The following is a 24,817-nucleotide window of genomic DNA, read 5'->3' on the forward strand; positions in this document are numbered from 1 at the left end:
TCCAGCAGCAATTTTTGAGGTTTCCGCAGTGGAACAAAGCCGAAAGCTTTTGAACATTTTTGCAAAAAACAGAATTGGGACTAAATGTCCATTTACAGCGCAAAACCTGAGCTTTTTAATTTGCAAAGGTGTGAGACTATGGTCTAGTGGTTAGGGTGCTGGCCGGTGATGTGGGGGAGACAGCTTTGAGACCCAGCTCTGCCTGAATCAGAGCAGGGTTTTTCATCACAGATCTCTCTGAATCAAACAGAGCAGGGATTTGAACCTCACGTTCCCCTATCCCAAGTCAGTGAGCTAACCATCAGGCAATAGAGAGTGAGTGAGTCAATCGATCCCTCTCTGCTGAAACCAATACATCCCCATGAAACATTTAATTTAGTCTTTCCAAGCAGTTCTCCTCTTGGGCAGAAACAAAAAGAGATCATCAGCAAGAAAGGAACCCCAAATAGCACTGGTGAAATATTTTGGTGACAAAAATATTCTTAATAAAAAAATAGCCTGGGGGGGGAGGGGGAAACTTGCCAACTTTTTTTTTCCTGACATTGTTTTTGAACCAAATCCTTCTGTTTTTCTCTCTTCCCTGCCCCTCTTTTTCATGGGCAAAATGAAGGAAAAAAAGGAAAAAAGTGGAGGGGAGGATGAAAGGGAAGGCAGAGAAAGAGAAAAGGAAATATAAAAAAAAATGAACATTTTCAAAACATTTTTGAAACCGAAGATTTCCATGAAAACCCCCGAAACTTGCTCCTTGTAGAATGAAGTTTATTTCAGGGTTTTGTTTGTTTGTTTGTTTTTTTCCTTCAAAAAAAGATCTTTATCTTTTTCAACCTCTGCAAACCCCAAAGGAAGGGTGATGGGCCTGATTCTACACCCACTGAAATCAACTGACTTCAGGGGGAGCAGGATAGGGCCCTTTAAAGAGCACTATTGTTCCTGGAGGAAACAGCTCTTTCCTTTATCCAGCACCCGTCAGGCCAAGAGAAGAGAGTTTGCCACGTTCAATACAAGGGTCAAGTGGCAGGTTGAAGAGACACTGGTGGCCATGTCACCAAAAACACCAAAACCCTGGCTGGGTCAGCACGGGGCAGTTTTCCTTACTGCTCCCACGCTGGCTCTGTTCTGTGCTCCCACAGCTGTCCCTACTGCACCTTCCCCCAGCCCGGAACTCCCAAAGCTTAAAGTGAAGTGAGGGACACGATGAACCTACCCCCGCCCCCAATGTATTTATTTTTCGGAAGAGGCTTTATATACCTTAACGGGGCAAAGCCAGCTTCCCCGCCCACCTTTACCCCAGCACAGGTGTGTGGTGATCCCCAGATGCAGGGAAACCAGGGCTGTTCTGCTACGTGGGGCAGGATTTGGGGATGCCATAAAAGGGGGCACACACCTCCTATGTGGCATGCGCCATAATTCTGCGAGGAGGCTTTGGGGTGGAGTGGGGCAGCATGGGGGAGAAGCAGAGAACCGAAAACCAGAAGGGAACAGCAGATCATTTTGTCTGACTTCCTGCACGTTCACATGCCCCACACAGTTACTCCTGTACTGAGCCCAATCACTTGGATTAGACTAAAGTATAACAGCCCTCAGAGACTATTGTGTGCCACAGGCTGAGAACAGGAGGGACCAAGGTACATCAATGCCCAAAGCCCCTGGAACGGCAGGGAATTGAAATATGTGCAGATCATCCAAGCAAGCAACCTATGCCCTATGTTGCAGAGGAAGGCAGAAAAACACACACACAAAAAGGAATAATAGACCCCCCTCCCCCCGCCCAGGTCCCTTTCAATCTGATTAGGGAAAATTTCCTTCCTCACCCTGAAAATGGCAATCAGTAAGAACCACCAGCCAAGCACCAGAGAAACAATTTCTGTTCAGCCTCAGAACACCAGACCCACTCTCTCCAGTGTCCTATCTCCAGCCAAGGCCATCTCTGGTGCTTCAGAGGAAGGAGAAAATAAAACAAATCCAGAATGCAAGGAGAGGGTCTATTTCCTTCCTGACCCCATAGGCAAGCAGCTGAAGCCCTGTGCAGAATCTAACGCCGATCCATTAGTGAACACTAGCTACTTCAACCTCAATACTGTAGTCGCACCTGTGGAGCGGTTCCATAGCTGTTTTGTGGCTTGGGAACCCCAGTGAATTGCAGCGCAGTTAGGCTCTCTGGCTTGTGAGATGCATAGGAGACAACAGCCTACTACTGCTGCCTGCAAATATATTTGGTCTAATATGAACAGAAATGTTTGCATGAAATAAATGAACAACAACAATCAACTATAAAAAACAAAATCTTTTTCTCCCTTTGTACTGAAACAGTGTAGGAAACTGCTAGCTAGAAGAGTTGGTTTATCACGGATTTCATTTTCTAAGTGTGAAAATAGTTATCTTAGATTTATTATTTAAGATAAGTGAAATTAAAACAAGCAAATGAAATAATCCCCCATTAGAGACCATCAGCAGAATTTGAACTGTCAGCACTGCAGCCCAGACCTGGGGTTAAAGGAATCTCTCCATCAGCTGGCAGCAGAAGCAGGCTGCTATCCTCTATGTGGGCCAACCACTAGAGGGCAACACAATACACATTCTCACAAGGTTGTAATACACTTAAATGCCATCAATGGGATAAAGCAAATTAGATTTTTAAAAAATCCATCCAGATTTAATCATCTTCTAATGCAGCTAAGTGATTTTAATTTTAAATATGATTTTTATTATTATAGCTCTCTTTAATGGCTTCAATTGCTTTTTTTTTTTTTTTTTAAAAAAAGGTCTGCATTCTTCTCTCAAATATATGTTTCTGTTATTTGCAGGGTAAGAGGGAGCTGTCCCAGTCATGCAGGTGGGGGGAAAAAACAGCTTGTGTTTGGCATCCCTGAGTTTCACAAGGTTTGCAAGGCAGTCAATGCACTATAAAGTCTTGAAGGCCTGATAAAATGTGCGACTTATTTCTCCAGATCCGTGCCCTAGTTGTAAATGCACTGTGAGATTGCAAATTTGTATGTGTGCTTCCCTCTGCATGCTGCCTGAACCTGCCGCTGTTGCAGGATTTTCTTAAGAATAACTGGATTAATCATCTTCTGGCAGAAGTGGGCAAAAAAACCCAACAACAACACAACCTTCCTCCATTCAAAGTCTCTGGGCTAAAGGGCTATAAAATACAGGAGAAGCGGCAACAGCAAAAGCAAAATATTGGTTTATTGGAGCTCTGCTTTATTAGCTGCAGGAAGAAAGGGGGAAAAAGGCTAGCAGAGCAGGAAAATCTACCCATGAGTTAGCAGAGTGCATGGGTCGAGGAGGTGACAGAATCATAGAACTGGAAGGGACCTCGAGAGATTATATAGTCCAGTCCCCTGCACACGTGGCAGGACTAATTACACCTCATGTCACATTCTGGGCACATAAGATTTATTGGAGTAACTGGTGCCAAATTTTGTGACTGTATGCAGCTATAGATGATGCTTATTAAGTTTAGGCTGGAATTAGTCACAGGTCAGGGGGAATTTCTATCTATCCAGCTTTCCACCTAAGGTATTTTAAAAAGATATCTATCGTCATAACCTGGCATGGTGTCTAGATACTCGATTAACTGGTGTTATATAAATACCACCAGAATACAAAAGATTGGATCTATTGATCTGCATGCCATGGTATCTAAGAAATTCTATCATTCGAGGAAGCCTAAGATAGACCAAATAGGAGATCGCCAAAGAGACTGTATCTGAGGTGCTAACCAGAATAGCACTAAGAATGCTCTTGTCCCACATCAATCAACAGGTCAGTTTTCTTAATCCCTTCTCTGGTTGCAGAGCTTCTGTGTACATGGTCCTTCCCCGTGTCTCCCAACGCCAAAGGGGTATCTTCCCCGTTTCAGCTCAGCCATGGGGCCCCTTTGGCCTTAGACGTGGTTGTGATCTACAATCAGCTGTGTTGGCTGCCGTGACATCTCTTTCCAAAGCACAGCTGCAGCCAGTGCAAAGGATTCTGGGGCACATGTGGAAACTCAAAAGACACCCAGTGCAGGTAACTGAGCACAGAAACAGGGACATGCTTTTCCAGGATGAAGTGACACAGGTTGGGAGGGAAGGCTTAGAAGGGAGAATACAGAGGACCCACTGAGCCAGCATGATGACCTTTCTCTCTGCATAAATGGCATGGCGCTTTAAGGAGGAGGAGGTTTGTACCTCCACCTAATGGTAAGATCAATTCTGCCCGTGTGCCACGAACAATGTCTGTGTGATAGCTGTTGAGCAAAAGATAGGTGGGAGTCAGTGGACTTGTAGGCAGGAGAGCTCAGCAACTAACTACATATAAGTTAGCAACTAACTGTGGTGTTGGTCCTGCTTTGAGCAGGGGGTTGGACCAGATGACCTCCTGAGGTCTCTTCCAACCCTGATATTCTATGATTCTATGTGAGGAAAGTAGTACCCCTAAGAGATAACCATGGTCGGACGTGGGCAGAGGCTACATGTTTGATACAACATCCCTGAGGGAGGAGAAACTAAGTCAGATTGTCCTGGCTAGAAGCAAAGCAACCTCTACAATCCTGGAAGACTTGGTTCCAAGGTTACCGCATTTCAGTGTCACAGTAAATCCTATTTCCTGTACTGTATGTCAAGAAGGCTTACACAAATTTGAAGAGATTGTTCGCCTGAGACTGTGGAGATAGGAGAAACTATTCTTTTTAAAATATCCATCTTCAGTGATGAAGAAAGAAAAACCTATATAAAGGAATCACAAGTGTCCTTTATGCTGAATATAGGCCCCTTGCACACAAACTCACAGCATTTTCTTCTCCTGGCCAGGAATTATTTTGAGCATCTAAACTTGTTGACCGAGGGTCAGATCCTCAACTGGTGTAAATTAGCATAGCTCCACTGATGTTAAAATACCAGTACAAAGGGGCAGTAAAGTAGCCAGACTTAGCCAGCTGATAATGCCCCATCCTCAGGGAGCTTTCCTCTGATGCAGAGCAGGCATACCCAGCACCAATTCACCCTCAGCCCTGGCATAAAGGTGAGCAGGGGACGGCGGCAGAGTTTACTGCGCCCCAGCTATCTCCAGTTCGCATACTCTCCTTTCACATCCTCTCCAGCTGGCAGAGCTTAGAGCAGCCCCAGGTTGCTCTAACCTACACAAGATCTAGTGCAAATCCATCCCTCTCTGTGATGCACAGAGTGGAAACTCTGTGACTCAGAGGATCTGGGCATTCATTTCTTTATTATTATTGTGCAGTATCTGAGGCTCTCTCACACACACACTGGGAAATCACACAGAGCTACATTCTGACAGCATTAAACTTTGGTGAGCCATCCCAGTCGTATTCTGTGCCTGAATATCATCTGACTAGAGCTTGTGCCTTTTGCCTCAAAACAGCCAAGAGAGACAGGGTTTTTCCCCACCATGACTCACTAAGGTCAATGTATCTTAGTAACACTGGGAGCTTCGCAAATGTTAAAGCTCTACACCCACTCCCCACTTGAACAGAGGCAGAAGTTATTTTGATTTCATACCGCTACAACTTGGGAAGACATGCATCTTCCTTGCTTGCTGCTTTTGCACTCTGCCCAAGTTCAAGCTATTTGTGCGTCTCACGCTGCCATTGTCTACACTGTGTTCCAGCTATAAATGTTAAATAAACTCAAAAAAGACAAAGTGCATTATTGTAGCGCAGCCAGATGCTTCCAGAGCAGAAGATTGCTGAAATGAGAACAAAACACTCGCTGGATCAGAGGATCCCCTGGTGGACTGGCGTTTGAAATGAAATGTATGACCTGCCTTAACTAAAGCTGCCATTAAGCATTACTGCTGTCTGTGTTCTGAACACACATGCGGAAACACACTCACGCTGCAGCTGGGAACGTTATTAACTGGTGAGGCTAAGCCTGGATTCTGAGCTGTCACACTATTAAACAGCCTTGAGAAGTAAAACGCTGGGATTTTCCATCCAGAAGACATGGCTCTCTCCTCCGGTACCGCCATCACTGTAGAGGCAGACGTGGCTCATCCTGACGCTAAAGGTGATAGATGGCGCATGATGTCAGTCAACAGTTTGGTAAGAAAGGACCTCATGCAAAAGTTCCCCGTGGCACTTAGGACGGCCTGGGAGATGATCCCGTCCCTGGCCCTTAATAACAGCAATGCCTGTTTTTTATAGAGCATTTCTCATCACTAGATCTCAAAGCCCTTTAGATCCTCACAACACACCTGTGAGGTAGGGGATTATAATTATCCGAATTTTATAGATGGGGAACTCAGGCAGAAACTTAGCGAAAACCCCGAAGACTTGGTGGTTTTGGGCAGATGATTTTGTGTGACTTCACCCCTGGTGACACACACCAGGTTGACAGGCCTGGAAGCGCTGGGCTTTAGGAGTGTGAGTCCTGGACTTCCAATGAGATCTCTGCTCCTAAATCCCTTAACAGCTTCTGAAAAATCCTGTTGTTTTATCCACAGAACAGGGACGGGATGATCAATGTCAGGGCAAGCTTCTCCTGCAGCGTCCACTCATGTGCTTCGCCCCTGAACCATGTCTGAGCTAGAAAAGGGTGCTTCAATCTTCTTGACTCATTCAGTTCTTAAGACTGCCAACTAAGGGCCAATTAGTGCCATCACATGGCAACTACCTTTAGTCACTATGGAAACAGGCTTGATTCCAGCCGAAGACCTAGATGATCTCGATGCAGAAGTCTCCATGGTTCATCACCCTTCGAGTCCATCAAAGGGGAGAATTTTCATTCTGGTTTGCCTAAGGGTGGAAGGGAATAGAGCACGATATCACAGCACTTGAGGGAGTGGCTGTGTGCATCCGATATTTTTACACAACATGCTAGGGATGGGAGAACCAGTTCGGACAAGAGCAGCGCTGTCAAATCACTATCCCCCCTCTATAACTGAACCTGAAACTCTCAACAGCAATGGAGCAAAGGCGTGTGGGGCCCTGATCTGCTAGCGGGTAATGCCTCGCAAAACACTTGGCCCGGTCTTCCCATCCCAGCCTGTCTCAGCTGCTCCAAGTGGACACTTCTTCCTCCAGCTCCCACATGAGGCATCCTGCCAGCACCAACACCTAGCAGAAATCAGCTGTGCCGTGCTCCTGTGCTTTCTCTGCTCTTAAGTCCCAAGGATCCCACCGGTATCCTCCCCTGACCCCAGGCCTTTCTAAAGAGTCTGAAATCTTCGGCTAACATTCCCCACCTTCCTATGGGTTTTTTGATGCCTCTGAACTACCAGGTCCTGGCTGCAAGGGGTGGGGGATCTGAAATACCCCAGGATATAACTAATCTGGCAAAACTCCTAGTAGCCGGGGTGGCACCTTGCCTCTTTCACCTATTTTGTGCCATCCAAACTGTTTTCCAAGTCTAGCACTTTGGGGAGGTGGTTATTTCTTGCTGCCTTTTTTCCCTTCCCCCAACCCCTCCAAATATATTGAGGCTTGGTTGATACTTAAAACTAATACAGGCATTGCTAAGTCAGTCAGGGGGAGTGAAAAAAACACACACCCTAGTGATAAAGCTATGTCGACAGCCCTTCAACCCCGGCGTAGACACACCTGTGCCAGTGGAAGAGAGCTGCTGTCGACACAGCTAACGTCACGTGTGAAGGTGGTGTTCTTACTCCTTCCATCAGCCTACGCTGCGTCTATACTGGGGCAATGTCGGCGCAGGCTCTCTAGCGTAGACACAGCCTTACGTTCCTCACTGTCTGCAGTGCAGCTGCAATGCAGCTGAGCTCTCTGTAGGCTCACAAGGCTGGATGAGGAGTTTTTAATAGCAGAGTTTGTTCAGCTGACAGCCTGCTCACCTGGCTAGTGGTTAGCGCGTGCTCAGCATTGCAAGGGAACGTGTGATGCTCCGAACGAGCGGTCTGTCTAGATCAAATCTGCCGAATTGCACTGTGGGTGTGGCTGGTCTGTATGGATCCATGTACTGGCTGTTTACACTCCAGCTGCCCACTGGGTTTTACAGTAGCCATTTGGCACCTGCTGCAGCTCCCATTGTAGTCAATGGGAGCAGCAGGGTCGGGCCCTAGAACTTGATATTGTTACGTACATTTGAAGCGAGGGAGCTGCTGTTTTTAAGGCCATGTGTGAATCACCGGCTTGTGAATGGCAATAGACCAAAAGCCCCAGGGGCTGAAGTCTGCTCTTCACCACAGCACAGAGATCAGGAGCAGGACAAGCTTCTCCGCCAGCCCCACTTCCAGCAGTGTCTCTCAGCCCCAGTGCTGAGTCACCACCTTCAGGAATGGAAGCAAAATTCAGAGTCTGTGGTCCTTTGGGTCCTTGGCAACAGCAAGGGTGCAGAACTGTGGGACATGGATGCTTATCCACTGGGAACAGCAACCCGACCATTTCACGCAGACCACCAAACAGCCACTAGCAGGGACAGCGCTCGCTTCCAAGGCAGGCTGGATTCAAACAATGGCCTAGCAATGAAACACTCCACAACCCCTTAACAATCCTTAACAAGCCCTTCAGTCTCACCAGGTCCTAGGAGGTGTCAAGTGCTCTCAGCGTCCACTGAAGTCAATGGGAGTTGAGGGTGCCCTACACTAAAAGGCTGCTTGGGCCAACTTCAGAGCATGCCCTAAACCTAAGGGACCGCCGTCGGGACCCGTTAGGTTGGTGTGGTCAGCATGCTTCGTGATGGGAGACTGGCTGATCTGAACCAAGCCTGAGTGTGTGTGCTCTGCGGATTGCACCTGTTTGGAGCCTGAGACTTGCACTCGGGTCCTGTCAGGTTTGGGTCTGATTGCAAGAATCTACCCCACCCTTCCAAAGAGGTGTTCAGCACCGGGCAAGGTGAGCAGCCAGGTTGGCTGGAAGTGAACTATCCTAGAGGGTCCGGTCCTATTTAAAGGAGCACTGATCCTTTCTGCCTACCTGCCCTCTGGGCTCTGCTGTGGATTCAGACTAAAGAAGAAGAACCAGCTCAGCGTGACTCTCAACGTGCTGAGAGCGAGGAGAGTTCTGCAGGATGTAACACAGGGCAATTAAAGACACCTCTGTTGGAAAAGATGGCTGCAAACCACAGAATTAGTAACACAGTCTCCATAGCTTACATGGCAGACTCTTCCTTAGATGGTGACGCTCCCTTTGCTTATCCTCTCTATCTCTTCTTTCCACCCCCTCAACCTATTTGTCTTATTTGGCTTTACATGAGTCAGATCTACCAATGCAGTATCACGCGAATGTACTCCCTGCACCCCCATCCCTCCGCCCTGCTTTTCTAACTGAACACTGGTACCAACACCCTATGGTACTGCAAAGTAAAGAACAAACTGCTACGAGGTGGAGGGAAGGACGCAGGTTGTTTGTCACACCTGCCAGAGACACGTCACCTGGTTTTTAAATAGTTTGTTTTGTGCTTGATTACCTCACCCCCATAGGAAGGTACTATCCTGGCCCAACACAGCTAACCCTAAGAACACTCACAGAGTTGTTCTTGTACCCACGACTAGGCACTTTCGAGAGATGATTGAAATGACAGAATCATAGAATAACAGAGTTGGAAGGGACCTCTGGAGGCCATCTCGTCCAACCCCCTGCCCAGAGCAGGACCAATCCCAACTAAATCATCCCAGCCAGGGCTTTGTCAAGCCTGACCTTAAAAAATTCTAAGGAAGGGGATTCCACCACCTCCCTAGGTAACGTATTCCAGTGTTTCACCACCCTCCTAGTGAAAAAGTTTTTCCTAATATCCAACCTAAACCTCCCCCACTGCAACTTGAGACCATTACTCCTTGTCCTGTCATCTGCTATCACTGAGAATAGTCTAGATCCATCCTCTTTGGATCCACCTTTCAGGTGATTAAAAGGAGCTATCAAATCCCTCCTCATTCTTCTCTTCCGTAGACTAAACAATCCCAGTTCCCTCAGCCTCTCCTCATAACTCATGTGTTCCAGTCCCCTAATCATTTTTGTTGCCCTTCGCTGGACTCTCTCCAATTTCTCCACATCCTTCTTGTAGCGTGGGGCCCAAAACTGGACACAGTACTCCAGATGAGGCCTCACCAATGTCGAATAGAGGGGAACGATCACGTCCCTCGATCTGCTGGCAATGCCCCTACTTATACACCCCAAAATGCCATTGGCCTTCTTGGCAACAAGGACACACTGTTGACTCATATCCAGCTTCTCGTCCACTGTCACCCCTAGGTCCTTCTCTGCAGAACTGCTGCCTAGCCATTCGGTCCCTAGTCTGTAGCTGTGTATGGGATTCTTCCGTCCTAAGTGCAGGACTCTGCACTTGTCCTTGTTGAACCTCATCAGATTTCTTTTGGCCCAATCCTCCAATTTGTCTAGGTCACTCTGGACCCTATCCCTATCCTCCAGCATATCTACCACTCCTCCCAGTTTAGTATCATCTGCAAACTTGCTGAGGGTGCAATCCACACCATCCTCCAGATCATTTATGAAGATATTGAACAAAACCAGCCCCAGGACCGACCCTTGGGGCACTCCGCTAGATACCGGCTGCCAACTAGACATGGAGCCATTGATCACTACCCCTTGAACCCGACAATCTAGCCAACTTTCTATCCACCTTATAGTCCATTCATCCAGCCCATACTTCTTTAACTTGCTGGCAAGAATACTGTGGGAGACCGTGTCAAAAGCTTCGCTAAAGTTAAGGAACAACACGTCCACCACTTTCCCCTCATCCACAGAGCCAGTTATCTCATCATAGAAGGCAATTAGATTAGTCAGGCATGACTTTCCCTTGGTGAATCCATGCTGACTGTTCCTGATCACTTTCCTCTCGTCTAAGTGCTTCAGAATTGATTCCTTGAGGACCTGCTCCATGATTTTTCCGGGGACTGAGGTGAGGCTGACCAGCCTGTAGTTCCCAGGATCATCATTCTTCCCTTTTTTAAAGACAGGCACTTCATTAGCCTTTTTCCAATCTTCCGGGACTTCCCCTGATCGCCATGAGTTTTCAAAATAATGGCCAATGGCTCTGCAATCACATCCGCCAATTTCTTTAGCACTCTTGGATGCAACGCATCCGGCCCCATGGACTTGTGCATGTCCAGTTTTTCTAAATAGTCCCAAACCACTTCTTCCTTCACAGAGGGCTGGCCGCCTCCTCCCCATGCTGTGCTGCCCAGTGCAGTAGTCTGGGAGCTGACCTTGTTCGTGAAGACAGAGGTAAAAAAAGCATTGAGTATGTTAGCTTTTTCCACATCCTCTGTCACTAGGTTGTCTCCCTCATTTAGTAAGGGGCCCACACTTTCCTTGGCTTTCTTCTTATTGCCAACATACCTGAAGAAACCCTTCTTGTTACTCTTAACATCCCTCGCTAGCTGCAACTCCAGGTGTGATTTAGCCTTCCTGATTCCATTCCTACATGCCCGAGCAATATTTATATACTCATCCCTGGTCATTTGTCCAATCTTCCACTTCTTGTAAGCCTCTTTTTTGTGTTTAAGATCATCAAGGATTTCACTGTTAAGCTAAGCTGGTCGCCTGCCATATTTACTATTCTTTCTACACATCGGGATGGTTTGTCCCTGTAACCTCAATAAGGATTCTTTAAAATACAGCCAGCTCTCCTGGACTCCTTTCCCCCTCATGTTGTTCTCCCAGGGGATCTTGCCCATCAGTTCCCGGAGGGAGTCAGTCTGCTTTTCTGAAATCCAGGGTCTGCATTCTGCTGCTTTCCTTTCTTCCTTGTGTCAGGATCCTGAACTCGACCATCTCATGGTCACTGCCTCCCAGGTTCCCATCTGCTTTTGCTTCCCCTACTAATTCTTCCCGGTTTGTGAGCAGCAGGTCAAGAAGAGCTCCGCCCCTAGTCGGTTCCTCCAGCACTTGCACCGGGAAATTGTCCCCTACACTTTCCAAAAACTTCCTGGATTGTCTGTGCACTGCTGTATTGCTCTCCCAGCAGATATCAGGATGATTGAAATTGCCCATGAGAACCAGGGCGTGCGATCTAGTAGCTTCTGCGACTTGCCAGAAGAAAGCCTCGTCCACCTCATCCCCCTGGTCCGGTGGTCTATAGCAGACTCCCACCACGACATCACCCTTGTTGCTCAGGCTTCTAAACTTAATCCAGAGACTCTCAGGTTTTTCTGCAGTTTCATACTTGAGCTCTGAGCAGTCATACTGCTCCCTTACATACAGTGCAACTCCCCCACCTTTTCTGGCCTCCCTGTCCTTCCTGAACAGTTTATACCCATCCATGACAGTACTCCAGTCATGTGAGTTATCCCACCAAGTCTCCGTTATTCCAATCACATCATAATTCCCTGACTTTGCCAGGACCTCCAGTTCTCCCTGCTTATTTCCCAGGCTTTGTGCATTTGTATATAGGCACTTGAGATAACCCGCTGATCGCCCCTTGTTCTCAGTATGAGGCAGGAGCCCTCTCCTCTCACATGCTCCTGCTCGTGCTTTCTCCCGGTATCCCGCTTCCCCACTTACCTCAGGGCTTTGGTCTCCTTCCCCCGGTGAACCTAGTTTAAAGCCCTCCTCACTAGGTTAGCCAGCCTGCTTGCGAAGATGCTCTTCCCTCTCTTTGTTAGGTGGAGCCAGTCTCTGCCTATCACTCCTCCTTCTTGGAACACCATCCCATGGTCGAAGAATCCAAAGCCTTCTCTCCGACACCACCTGCGTAGCCATTCGTTGACTTCCATGATTCGACGATCCCTACCCCGGCCTTTTCCTTCCAAGGGGAGGAGGGATGAGAAGACCACTTGCGCCTCAAATTCCTTTATCCTCCTTCCCAGAGCCACGTGGTCTGCAGTGATCCGCTCAAGGTCATTCTTGGCAGTATCATTGGTGCCCACGTGGAGAAGCAGGAAGGGGTAGTGGTCCGAGGGCTTGATGAGTCTCGGCAGACTCTCCGTCACATCGCGAATCTTAGCCCCTGGCAAGCAGCACACTTCTCTGTTTTCCCGGTCAGGGCGGCAGATAGATGACTCAGTCCCCCTGAGGCGAGAGTCCCCGACCACCACCACCCGCCTCCTTCTCTTGGGAGTGGTGGTCGTGGAACCCCCAACCTTAGGACAGTGCATCTCATGCCTACAGCAGCTGACAGGGGACGTTGGGTGCACAGCTAGTCTACCAGGGAATATGCTCATACAATTGTTACCTTGTCCTCCCTCTCTAGCAGTTTGTTTCATCCACCTGTTGCATCTTGTTGTTGACCTAGACAGTAAATGCTTTGGGGGCAGGGACTGTCTACCACACGTCAGTGCCGTACCTCTCACGGTGATGCTCTGATCCCTGATTGGAGCCTTTTACGAGCCACCACAACACATATAATAAATAAGGAATGAGGACGACAGAGGTGACTTGCAGCAAGGCTGCAGCTTAAGTTCCTGCTGATTAAGTTGCATGGTGAGCAACTTGTCCCTTAGTTTAGCCTCATTCTTTATGAAAATGAGGGATGAGAGACAGGTGGATTCGAAGCCTTTGATAGCTGTTGCTTCTGAATCCCTCAAAGCAAACCTTGCTCCCCAGCGCTGTCACAGCACGGGAGTTAATCCCTGAAGTCTCATCACAAGAAGACGCACAGGCACTGCAGAGAGACAGTGAGCATAGCCAGCCACTCGCTACCAAAAGGCAGCCAATGCAGTTGTATCAGAATAAAGGGGAAGCTGTCACATTGCCTGGAAAATAGTTATTGGCTTGCATCAGGCTAGTGAATGCCTTCTGGCTCTAGGATGAGAGAGCCATCAGGGACTCAAAGTGAGAGATGATATTGTAAAAGGAAAAAAATGAGACATATTCTCTCAGCCCATCCCTGCAGGCTGGGGCGCTGAACACTAAGCAATGTGCAAGCTCTGTTATTCTTCCCTGTTTCCTTGTGATAGGCAGTGCTCATACAAGGTGTCAGCCTGACAACTGGAGATTGAAGTGTTCAATCCAGCCACAGGGTAGGAATAGCAAAGGAAGGTATGATGCTGTCTTACTACTGTGCCTCATTCCTGAGCCCACCTCTAAGGATGAGAAAGGAAGCCAGTCTTCATGGCCCTTGATTCACAAAGGCACCTATTAGCATGCTAGTTTCCGGGAAATACGAATACTTTTATTAGGAACTGGGTGGATTCCTCCCAAATGAATTTCACCTCCATCAAACCACCATCAGATGGTAACAATTTTATGTGATCACTGGCCTGAGCTGGATCCAAACTGCTGACCTACATATGAAAGACGATGGCCCTTTCACTAATCTCCTGAGTCATCCTGTCTGCGTGTTCCTCAGCTCTTAATTAGTTTTGCGTACAGGTCGATAGATATGTACTTGTCTATTTGGGTCAATAACGAACTTGTATTTCTATAGCATCCTTTTCATTCATATCTTAGGGCCCTGCAGAATTAGCCATAATAGAATTACCAGCACTACAGATTTAATCAATGGCTGGTTAAATTAGAAGCAATACAATGAATACTTTTTCGTTCCAGTACCTAGCCGCTCTGTGGAGATTCAGTGCCCCAGGGGCTGGGGGTCATCAGGTCAAATACTGTAGCAGGATATTAAAACATGGATGGATAATTTTCTGACCTTTCTAGTTACACAGGCTAAGAGCATGGTAACCAAATCTCATGCTTCTGGCCATTTACGGATCTCCTGTAGGGGTCAGGAAGGAATCACCCTCTAACCATTGTACATCACTGCATAAGCAATTAGGTGCTTTGCCTTCCTCTGCACCATCAGGTATTGGCCACTGTTGTAGGTACGGTAACACAGCTGAAGGACAAGAGGTCTGAACTGCTATGGAAAATGCCTCACTGAACAGCACAGAAATCACAGTCAAGGGGTACGATCCTAGGAGGGGTTACAGTGGCTTTAAAAACCTTTGTGCCCTGATTCTGAGCTGCTCTGAGAGCTGGAGGGGCCCCTGGCATAACTTAGACAGCTCTCGGGACCTGTCTGTCAGCCTCCCAGAGCTGCTCTGGGGGCCACAGTTCTGCCTGGAATCTCCACAGGGCTCCTGTCCAGAGTTTCAATTCTGCCAGGACTTTTGAGGAGATCCTCAGAGGGCAGCCTTCCCTCTGTCATCCACAGGGACTAGGCTGTGAAAATCCTCTCCTAGCCAGATATGGATTATTTAAAGCTCCTTAACTCCACCTTAGCCCTCTTATCCAGCTACAGGGGCCAAGAAGGGGCTGACTGACTATCCTACCCCGTGTTGTTACTGATAATCATTCATGGGTGGGGAAGCTTCCTCTTCATCTAGTCCTGCTAGATCAACCAAGAAAAGACACGCTCCAAAATCTTACCTCTTTGGCATTTACAGAGCCCAATTTGCGATGATGGCCGCTAAAGCTCAGATCCTGCAAACACTTAGCCACGAGCTTAACTCTACACACGAGGGCAGTCCCACCAACGTCTATGGGGCCACTCAGGTGCCGAGCGCGAAGTACGTGTAAAGCACCTGCAGGATCAATGCTTAAGTCTGTGGGTGCAAAAAACCCAGCAACAAAACCTGCAGATGCAAAACTGCCTGTAAAATTAGAGGGCGGGCTGCCAATCAGGCCCCTTGATGCTAAGGTACTTTTGTAGTTTTATTCACTAAGCAAATGTGCATGTTTTATTTAAAAGAGAAAAAAAAAACACCCCACACACATGCGTGTGTGTGTGTCCAGAAATGACTACGTCCAATTCAGTGAGAAACCAGAGCTCAGATTCTGTCCTAAATACTAATGAGGTACAAACCCTATTTCTGTTGTGAACTTAATTTCTGTTGGGTTGAGCTGCTTTTCCCAAATTGCTCTGAGCTGGGATCCAGGTATGGGGCTGGAATACTTCAGACCCTTCGAATGGGAAGGGATGTGAGCAGCAGAGTTTGGTGGCTTTGACTTAGGCCTTGTCTACACTGGCGTTGCAGCCACTGCTTAGCTGCACATGTGCAAACCTCTAGTGTAGGCATGATTTACACTGGAGCAGTGTGATCTGTACAGTGCAGCTCACCCCAGTAAAAGCTCCTGGCAGACACGGGGTGAATGGCCTTTAGTATACAGGAGTTCAGACTACATAATAAATAATAATAATACCTAGCTCTTATATAGCACTGTTCATCTATAGATCTCAAAGCACCTAACTCAGGAGGTCAGTAGCATTATCCTCATTTTACACATGGGGAAACAGAGGCACTGAGAGGTGAAGGGACTAACCCCAGGTCACCCAGCAGGCCAGTGACAGAGCCAGGAATAGAATCCAGGATTCCTGAGTCTCAGTCTAGTTGCTAGCCACTTGGACCACTGCCCCCGCCATGCATTAGATAATGGTCCTCCCCGGCCTTAAAAAGGTAAGAAAATTTGTGTCTGGCTAGAGACGTGCAATGGTGCAGGTATAGTGGTGTCTAGACTGGGAGTTCTGCCAAGTGAATTATTATTCAGTCTCTCGTGAATTATTATTATTATTTCTATAGCAGTCATGCCTAGACAGGCCATTCATCTGGTTTTAAACTGGACAGTCCTGTTTTTAAATAGTTTGTCTCCTGTTTGCTACGGAGACAAAACTGGACATGGTTTTGCCAGTAGCCTGCACAGGGGATGCCATTTTGAAAAGCACAGGGATCCCCCCAAGGCCTGCAGGAGCTAGCATGCATGGTGCAGGCGAAGTCCTGCTGCCAGCTCGTCAAAACGGCATTCTCCTGGAGGCATGATCTCACACGTGCTGTGCATGCGAGATCATGTTGTCAGGGCTGGGGTCACACCATTCCCATCCTAGCGGTGCTTCAGAGACGCAGTCATGGACCACTATCCTGTTGTGCTGGGTGCCACACAAACACCTAGGCGGCACATGTGCAGTTCAGTACGAGAGCCCATGTGCTGAATAAACCCAGAGAAAGTATCCTGTGTACAACCTCCCTCCCATTTCCATTGCTAGTGGCACTGAGGGTGGGTTGAGTGGGAACAATGAGATGGAATTAAGAAGGAAGTTACATTTGTGCTGAATGTCAGAGGAAAAATAAACCTTCCTCAAGTATGAGCTCTACCTGGCTGCCGGATCTATCAAGGGAAGAGACATTTGAAGCTGGTCTGGAGAAAAACACTCGACATGGTACTGTAGGGAATACCCCTGCACTGGCTGGTAGGGTTGGGAAAGACAGGGTCAGAATCAAAGCCCACTGAAGGCAACTGAAAGATTCCAATGGCCTCTGGCCTGCACAGGAACAAAAACCCTCCTGAACTGGAGTTAAATGAGTTATAAATACTTTGTTTCTGTGCGGAGGTGGTTCAAACACTTATGTCCCCAAAAATCAGCAGTTAGCATTCAATAGAGAGGTGCTGTCAAGGTTAGTAGGCCAAAAATATCACGGGTGTGTATCTTTCTTCCCTTTGTTTACAGAGATCACACACTGCTTTGTGTGCTTTCCTCCTCACCTTCCGAAAGAAATGCCGCAGCGCTGTTTTATATATAGCTAGAGATGGATAAAATCTATGCCAACAGCCCCAAGGATTTGCAAACAGTTGGCCAGAAAAGAAAAAAAAAAAAAAAGAGGCCACAATCATAGCTGGGGTCAGTTTCCATATCTCCATGGGGAAGGTGGATGGTTTAGGAGTTAGGATGCTAGTTTGAAAGAACTGCTCTGCCACAGACTTCTTGGGCAAATCATTTAACTCTGTGCCTCAGGATAATGGTACTTCCCCTACTTCACAGGGACAAGGATGTTGAGAGGATAAATACATTAAGGGCTTGTCGACAAGACCATTTAGTTTGCGGCAAACTGGGGCATGAATCTAGCCTGCCACACCCAGCTGTCTGCATGCACCCTGCTGACACATGCTAACCGCTGGTTAGGGTCCTTTGACCTCTGCCACTTTGAAACAGGAGTAGATGAAAGAGTGCTAACGAAGCCAGCTTGCTTCAAGCTAAATGTTCGTGTGGACAAACCTTAAGGATTGTGATCTGTATCTGATCGATGCATCTGAAGAAGTGGGGTTTTTACCCACAAAAGCTTATGCCCAAATAAATGTGAGCCTTTGAGGTGCCACTGGACTCGTTATTGTTTTTGTGGATACAGACTAACACGGCTACCCCCGGATACTTAAGGATTGTGAGGCACTCTACTACAGTGACAGGGGCCAGATAACTACCTTAGATGGATTTTAATAGAGCTATGGTGATTTCCACCAGCTGAGTTCTGCAGTCCAGTTCGCACAAGCACCCCTATAACACCAAGCCAGCGAGCAAACAAATACAGGTTTCAATAATACCACACTTAATCATTTGCTCTTATGTACCTGGTTTTAACAAGGACCTCAAAGCATTTTCCAAACCATATTTACTTAAGCCTCAGGGTCCTGAAGAAAGGATAATTATCCTGTTTTGCTAGTGGGGGGAAACTGAAAGATGGAGAGGTGACACAGACTGTCCACACTCACACACTCAGGGAGTCACTGGCAAATTCAGAAACAGAACCCAGCAGAGACCTCAGATTTCCTGCTCCACCCACTGGACAGCATTCCCAGCCATAGCTAGGAACAGAACCTGGCAGTCATGACTCCCAGGCCCCTATCTAACTAGACCCTGAATCCTGACTTTGAGCCTCCTGCTCCAAGCACCAGATAACATCCCCCCCAGCCCCTGAGCCTGGGCTGGGTCCAAAGAGTGGGGCTCATTGAAAAGTTTTTGCTGAAACTGTTTTTCTGTGAGAACTTTGACTGTCAGCTAAACAAAAGTTTTTGCAGAAAGTGTCTGGTTTTTTTGCAGAAACTGTTGTTTCTATCAAAAACTTTCTGTCTGAAAACCCTAAACTTGTGGGTTTTTTGCCAGAACATGCTTTTCTTTTTAATGAAACATTGCAATTTTCCAGGGGGTGGGGAATGATTTTCCAACCAGCTCTACTCAGGACTCCCAGGCCCCTACTCCAACTACTAAATCGCATTCCTTAATGCAGCAAAGGCAAGGATCCAGCAGGCCTAGTTCCTGCTCTAACCGCTGGGAGCACTGTCACAGTGAGTTAAAATGCATTTACAATTATGAAAAAAACACTTTTAATGCAGATATTCATGTCAGATTCTCATTTACTGAATAAAACCACAATCATCATCATCATCTTATGATTCCTTATAAGTACTGAAGCCCTTTGCTGTTATGTTATTTAACTCTTATAAAGACTTAAAACAAATGCTGTTTCACTCACCCGAGCAATGAGCTCTCCCACCATGCCAGTCCAGGTGCCATTCACCTCGGGCACGCCATACACCCCATCACCAACCAGGCGGATCTTATAGTTGAAGTGCAGGATCTCCGCCAGCTCCTTCAACATGTCCACGCAGAAGCCTTCATAGCGGTCGTTCCCCTCCAGCGCTTGGTGGTTCCCCTTCAGCATTAAATAAGGGTTTTCCTGCATTGAAACTGGGCAGCTGTCATTCCCATCTTAGCCATAGGATCACAACAGCTCTGCATTTAGCGTGAATCAGTATGCGGGGCTGATGAAGGAGGCTTACTGGGAAGTGCCATGGGAGGCAGGGGCTCTGGCAAAAGAAACTGGCCAGATCTTCAGTCCTGCTCTGTCCCTTTGACCTCCTCATGGGATTGGGGTGAAAGGGGGGACCAAAAGCTGGCTTCAAGCACCAGTTGTGCATTCTGCTTGCCTAGGAAAATCCTTAGGTGGTGTAAAGATAGAGTAGGCAGTTCTGTGCTACTTGCTCCTACTCCTTCCGATGTCAGTGGAATTCTCTGAACAAGTTTGATCTACAAGGGGTAGAGGGCATTCTAGGCCGTGGCCAGAGTTCCAACAATCTTGAACTAGCTAGAAATAATTTAGAGCAGCCCCAAGGCTGCTGGGGCGTGTGTGTGTCAAACTGGCTTCTGTAGTCGCAGCCTTGGTGGCTGGAGAGTTAGGGAGGGAAAGACAGTATAAGGACACCTCTGCTGTAGTTTGGGCCTTGATTCAAGCAGAGCTCATCTGGACCCATAGAACTGGCTCCCAGCGTGTTTCACGGGCGTGTAGATGTTAGCAGCAGGGGCACTGGTAAAACCTCAGTGGGGTAGTGGACTCTGGGCAAGATGGGGGGGCAGGCAGCACAAGGACTTCGTGAGGTGAGGATAGTAGCGATGTACCCTCTATTCCCAGTCTATTACAATTATATTCATCTTAATCATTTTTAGTAATTTTTATGGAGAGAAGGGACAACTCTCCTGCCCCACCTAACAGCTGTATCCGGAACAAGAACATCACTCGGAGATGAATTTAAAATTGCAGCTTATCCCCATCACAGTCCTCTCCCCAGCTGCTTCTGAACTCATCAAATATCATTTCCATATGAAACATCAACTTGAGTTTAATTACACTGTCATAAATTGTCCTCAATGCTGTAATTAGAGATTTGATCTTCTGTTCTTTATGAAATCAGTGTGTGGTGCTGAATGTAGGGGGCAGAGGAGGGGTGGAAGAAGGGAATAATATCCTGGCTGATTGAGAATGACATCCCTAGATGCTGGGCTGGAGAAGAGCTAACGGGAGCTGTCGGTGACCCCCTCACTTACCAGGATGGTAGTGACGATGAGCGTGGTGTTGAAGAGACTATCTGATATGTTGGAGGAGAAGATTCTGTTGTCCATGGTAAGTCCTTCAGAAACGTGCCAGCGACCAATCTGTAGCAGTAAAGAGCAGAATAATGAAATTTACCGTGCAAATTACCATACATGCCCGCCATATGGCTGCTGTGACTGACAATGATCAGGCCAGCCCTGTGAAAGATATTTATTAACGCTCCATTACCTTTACAGTGCACCCCACCAACATTATGGCAGAGAGATTATTCCGCTGGTAGGCAGCCTTGGCACACGCCACTTGTGCCACAGCGCTAAGAAGCACCCAGGTTCAAATTGCTAGCGGTTAATTCAGGCATCTCTACTGTGACCACAGCCAGGCGCCTGATTCGGAAAGGTGCACAGGAGGGGGATGGGGTGCTTGCTGTTATTTGATGCACCAGGACTAAAGCTTTGTCTTCGCAGCTGTGTTTTTAACACAAGATAACTAAGCACCTGAGCTATCCCACTGTAAAATCCCAGTGGAGACAAGGCACTGTGGTTTTAGCCCAAGGTAGCTAGGTGGGATCAGTGCTATACCCCCACCCATGATTCATCCTCATAGAAACCACAGTGCTTTCTCCCCACCAGGATTTTATCTCAGGAGTTCCATTCCTGGTTCTGACACTGATTCACCAGGCAGCCTTGGGCGAGTGACTTTTCCTCACAGCTACCCATCTGAAGGGGATCACAATACATGACTGACCTCAAAGGGTGCCAATAGGCTCAAGTCATGGTAAAGTACTCTGAGATCCTTGGAGAATAAGCCCTACAGGACGTAGTATCACAGCCTCCTGGCCTCCATTACCAAATATCAGATCCAACTGGTACAGTGCCGACACGAACGTCTTCTAACCTTGCCATGTGGCGTCACCTTAACAACGGGCTTAGAAACTAACCCACAGCCTCAGCAGCACTGCACAGTGATTAATCTCCCCGAGCCCCTGCCCGCACGGCCGCCTGGAGATTAATTAACCCCTCAAACTACAGCACTTAGGCTAATCAACCCCAACAATTCTACACAGAGACTAAGCCACCCTATCCAAACCTTGGTGTTATTGTATTAAAACTAATTACCTGTCCAACGCCATGGAAGAGAGACACAATTCCTGCCTGACGCTATGACATGCGTGTACAGGACAATACCACAACAAGGTCATGTAACAGGCAGCAGGTCTCATCCATTCTATCCTTGGCAGAGTCCCTTTCCCACTGGGAAGCCTCTCTGCACCTTATAAGATCCCAGCCCTCAGCCTGTTGCGGAGCTGATTGTGGAGTAAATCCCTTGACCTTGCTGAGGCGAGTTGTCTTTCTTGTACTGCTACCCTAAAAGCTAGGTGATGACCCCATAATGTTTGGGGTGCCTGCAAGGAACTCTTTGTAGCAAAGGTCATCTGTTCCATGATGCTCTAGTACTGGCCCAAGCAGACTCGGACACTGGAGTTCTAAGGCAAATTACCCCTTTGCTGTGCCACGGTTGGCAGAGTGCTAGGAATAAATCCATTTCCCTTTGCACCAGGTGTAATCTAATTATGTTAGGGAGAGAGACGGAGGAAGGTAACATCGGTTATAGGTGGAGCTAGCTGGAAAACAGGAATTCCAGGTAGCAAAAAAATGGAGGGTTCAAAATCAGTTTTTCTTATGCATGAGAATGAGACAGAGACCTGCTCGCAAACTGACCCCCCCGTGGTGAGGGCACTCACTGGGGACGTGAGACACCCGGGTCCAGGCCCCGGCTTGGAATCAGGCAGAGCAGGACTTGACCCCGAGTTCATCGGAAGCTTCCACAAAAGTTTTGATTCTGCTTTTTCTGACATGCTACGTTTCATTGAAACATTCCTGACCATCTCTAATTACAGGCCTGATCCAGACCTGATGTAAATGGGTGCATCACCCTTGAAATTAACAGAGTGACATTGATTTACCCCAGCTGCGGAACTGGCCCTGTGAGGTCAATGGCTTTTCTTGGCAGTACTTTTCCACCAGCATGACTCATGTCTGATAACCAGTGTGGCTCCAGAGTAATTTCTCAACTCATTTTCATGATCCAAATGCAATCTGAAATAACAGCAACACTTCCTTAATAAGGACTGGGTGACTCAGAGAGCTGGGAATGGGAGGCAAGCGCTGTACAGCACTTCTAGGATGCTGGTTCAAATCCAGCTCAAAATGCTAACTGACCTCAAGGTGTTGTCCCTTAAAGCACGTTTGTTGCATCCGCCTCCCATCCCCACATCATAAGGAGGCACAAATCGTATGTGGCAATGGGGCAGTGATGAAGAAGCGCTTGAAAATACCCAGAACCAGGGCAACTTGGTCTGTCATCTCTGCACAGAGGCAAGGGACTGACTGGGCTGTCAAAGGGCTCGCAGAGCAGATTTGCAGAAAAACAAATTAATGCAGAATTCAAAATAGCCACCAGAGTGTTAAAGTCCATAACATACCCAGTAGTCCTTCCTAGAGACCCAGGACCAGCACTGTCAAGGTTAGGCCTCTGGCCAAGCCAGGTTAGGTGAAGTGGGTTAGGGCAGGGCAAGCCACGCTTCCCTGGCCTGGCTTCATGTGGAACTGGCTCCTGGTGGAAGCAACCAGCCTATGTGGCTTGTTAGGCCCTGATTGGCCTCTGCTTGCTCCCTGCCCTTCTAGGGGCAACTCTTGCTGGTTCTGCCTGCAGCTGATCGTGCGACGCCTCTCTAGGCAGCACTGGTGGTCCAAACTCCACCACCTTCTTACGGCAGAGTGTGCCAAGGCAATGGGCAGCAAGCGCTTGGTACAGCCCACATCAGGGCCATACACAAGGCATTTCCCTAGAGGTGGCACATCGAGGTTGGAGAGTGAATAGAGGAACCACATGGCAGCGTGTGGTAGCTCATGCTATATCTGCTCTGCAGATAGCACAGGGAAAGTTCAGCCTCCAGGGCTGCCAATCTGGCACCTTTCACAACATGAATGCTGCTCCGGGAAAAGCATGTGTCACACCAGGATTTCAGTGTGCACCATAGCCATTAACTCCTCAAAGCTCACAGCCCCTCCATGAGGTTAGGAAGGGCCATTAGCCTCGCCTGACAGATGAGGGGACCGAGGCACAGTGATTGGCAGCAGGTCACAGAGCACAAGCTGGGAATAGAACCCAGGAGTCCTTGGCATCTAGACCAGGGGTGGGCAAACTACAGCCCACGGGCTGGATCTGGCCTGCCAGCGGTTTTAATCCGGCCCTCGAGCTGCCGCTGGGGGGTGGGTTCTGGGGCCGGCCCTGCTCTGGTGCTCCAGCCGGGGAGCAGGATTTGGGGCTGCTGCACGTGGCTCCAGGAAACAGCGGCATGGCCTCCTCTGGCTCCTACGTGAAGGGGCAGCCGGGGGCTCCGCTCTGCACACTGCCCCTGCCTCGAGCACTGGCCCTACAGCTCCTATTGGCCGGGAACCGCCTGGGCCGTGCCTCTGCATAGGAGCCGGAGAAGGGACATGCTGCTGCTTCTGGGAGCTGCTTGAGGTAAGCACCACCCGGAGCCTGCACCCTCGAACCTCGCCCCGTGCCCCAACCCTCTGCCCCAGCCCTGATCCCCCTCCCGCCTTCCAAACCTCTCGATCCCAGCCCAGAGCACCCTCCTGCATGCCAAACTCATCCCCAGCCCCACCCCAGAACCCACACCTCCAGCTGGAGTCTTTGCTCCTGCTCCCCCCACCCCAGCCCAAAGCCCCCTCCCACACCCTGAACTCCTCATTTCTTGCCCTACCCTGGAGTCCGCACCCCCAACCAGAGTCCTCACCCCCAACCCCAATTTTGTGAGCATTCATGGCCCGCCAGACAATTTCTATTCCCAGATATGGCGCTCGGGCCAAAAAGTTCACCCACCCTGATCTAGACCCTGTTGAGCTCTATTCAAAAATCAGCCTCGGTTTAACTCAAAATCAATCTAGTTACCTCTGTGCAACCCCCTAATATAGACGCACTGAAACAGCTTTCATTGTGCCTTGGCTGAGTGCAGTAATCAGTCTGGGGTAGTCCCTGCATTGAAGTCCATGGGAGTTTTGTCATTCACACAGTCAACAGTGTGCTCTTGTTGCCAAGAAGGCTAACAGCATTTTGGGATGTATAAGTAGGAGCATTGCCAGCAGATTGAGGGATGTGATCATTGGGTATTGGTGAGGCCTCATCTGGACTACTGTGTCCAGTTTTGGGTCCCACACTACAAGATGGATATGGAAAGAGTCCAGCGGAGGGCAACAAAAATTATTAGGGGGCTGGAGCACATGACTTATGAGGAGAGGCTGAGGGAACTGGGGTTATTTAGTCTGCAGAAGAGAAGAATGAGGGGGGATTTGAT

General features: G+C 48.2%; 1 protein-coding gene across 1 annotated transcript in view; it reads right to left on the reverse strand.

Annotated features, from left to right (window-relative positions):
- Positions 1 to 24,817, reverse strand: part of GRIK4 (glutamate ionotropic receptor kainate type subunit 4) — a 304,635-nt gene that overhangs the window by 25,592 nt on the left and 254,226 nt on the right. Inside the window, 2 exon segments of the mRNA XM_048827667.2 lie at positions 19,099 to 19,302; positions 20,448 to 20,555. Coding sequence (XP_048683624.1) covers positions 19,099 to 19,302; positions 20,448 to 20,555 — 312 coding nt within the window.

The sequence above is a fragment of the Caretta caretta genome, chromosome 22 (genome assembly GCF_965140235.1).
Source record: "Caretta caretta isolate rCarCar2 chromosome 22, rCarCar1.hap1, whole genome shotgun sequence".
In the NCBI taxonomy this organism is placed as follows: Eukaryota; Metazoa; Chordata; order Testudines; family Cheloniidae; genus Caretta; species Caretta caretta.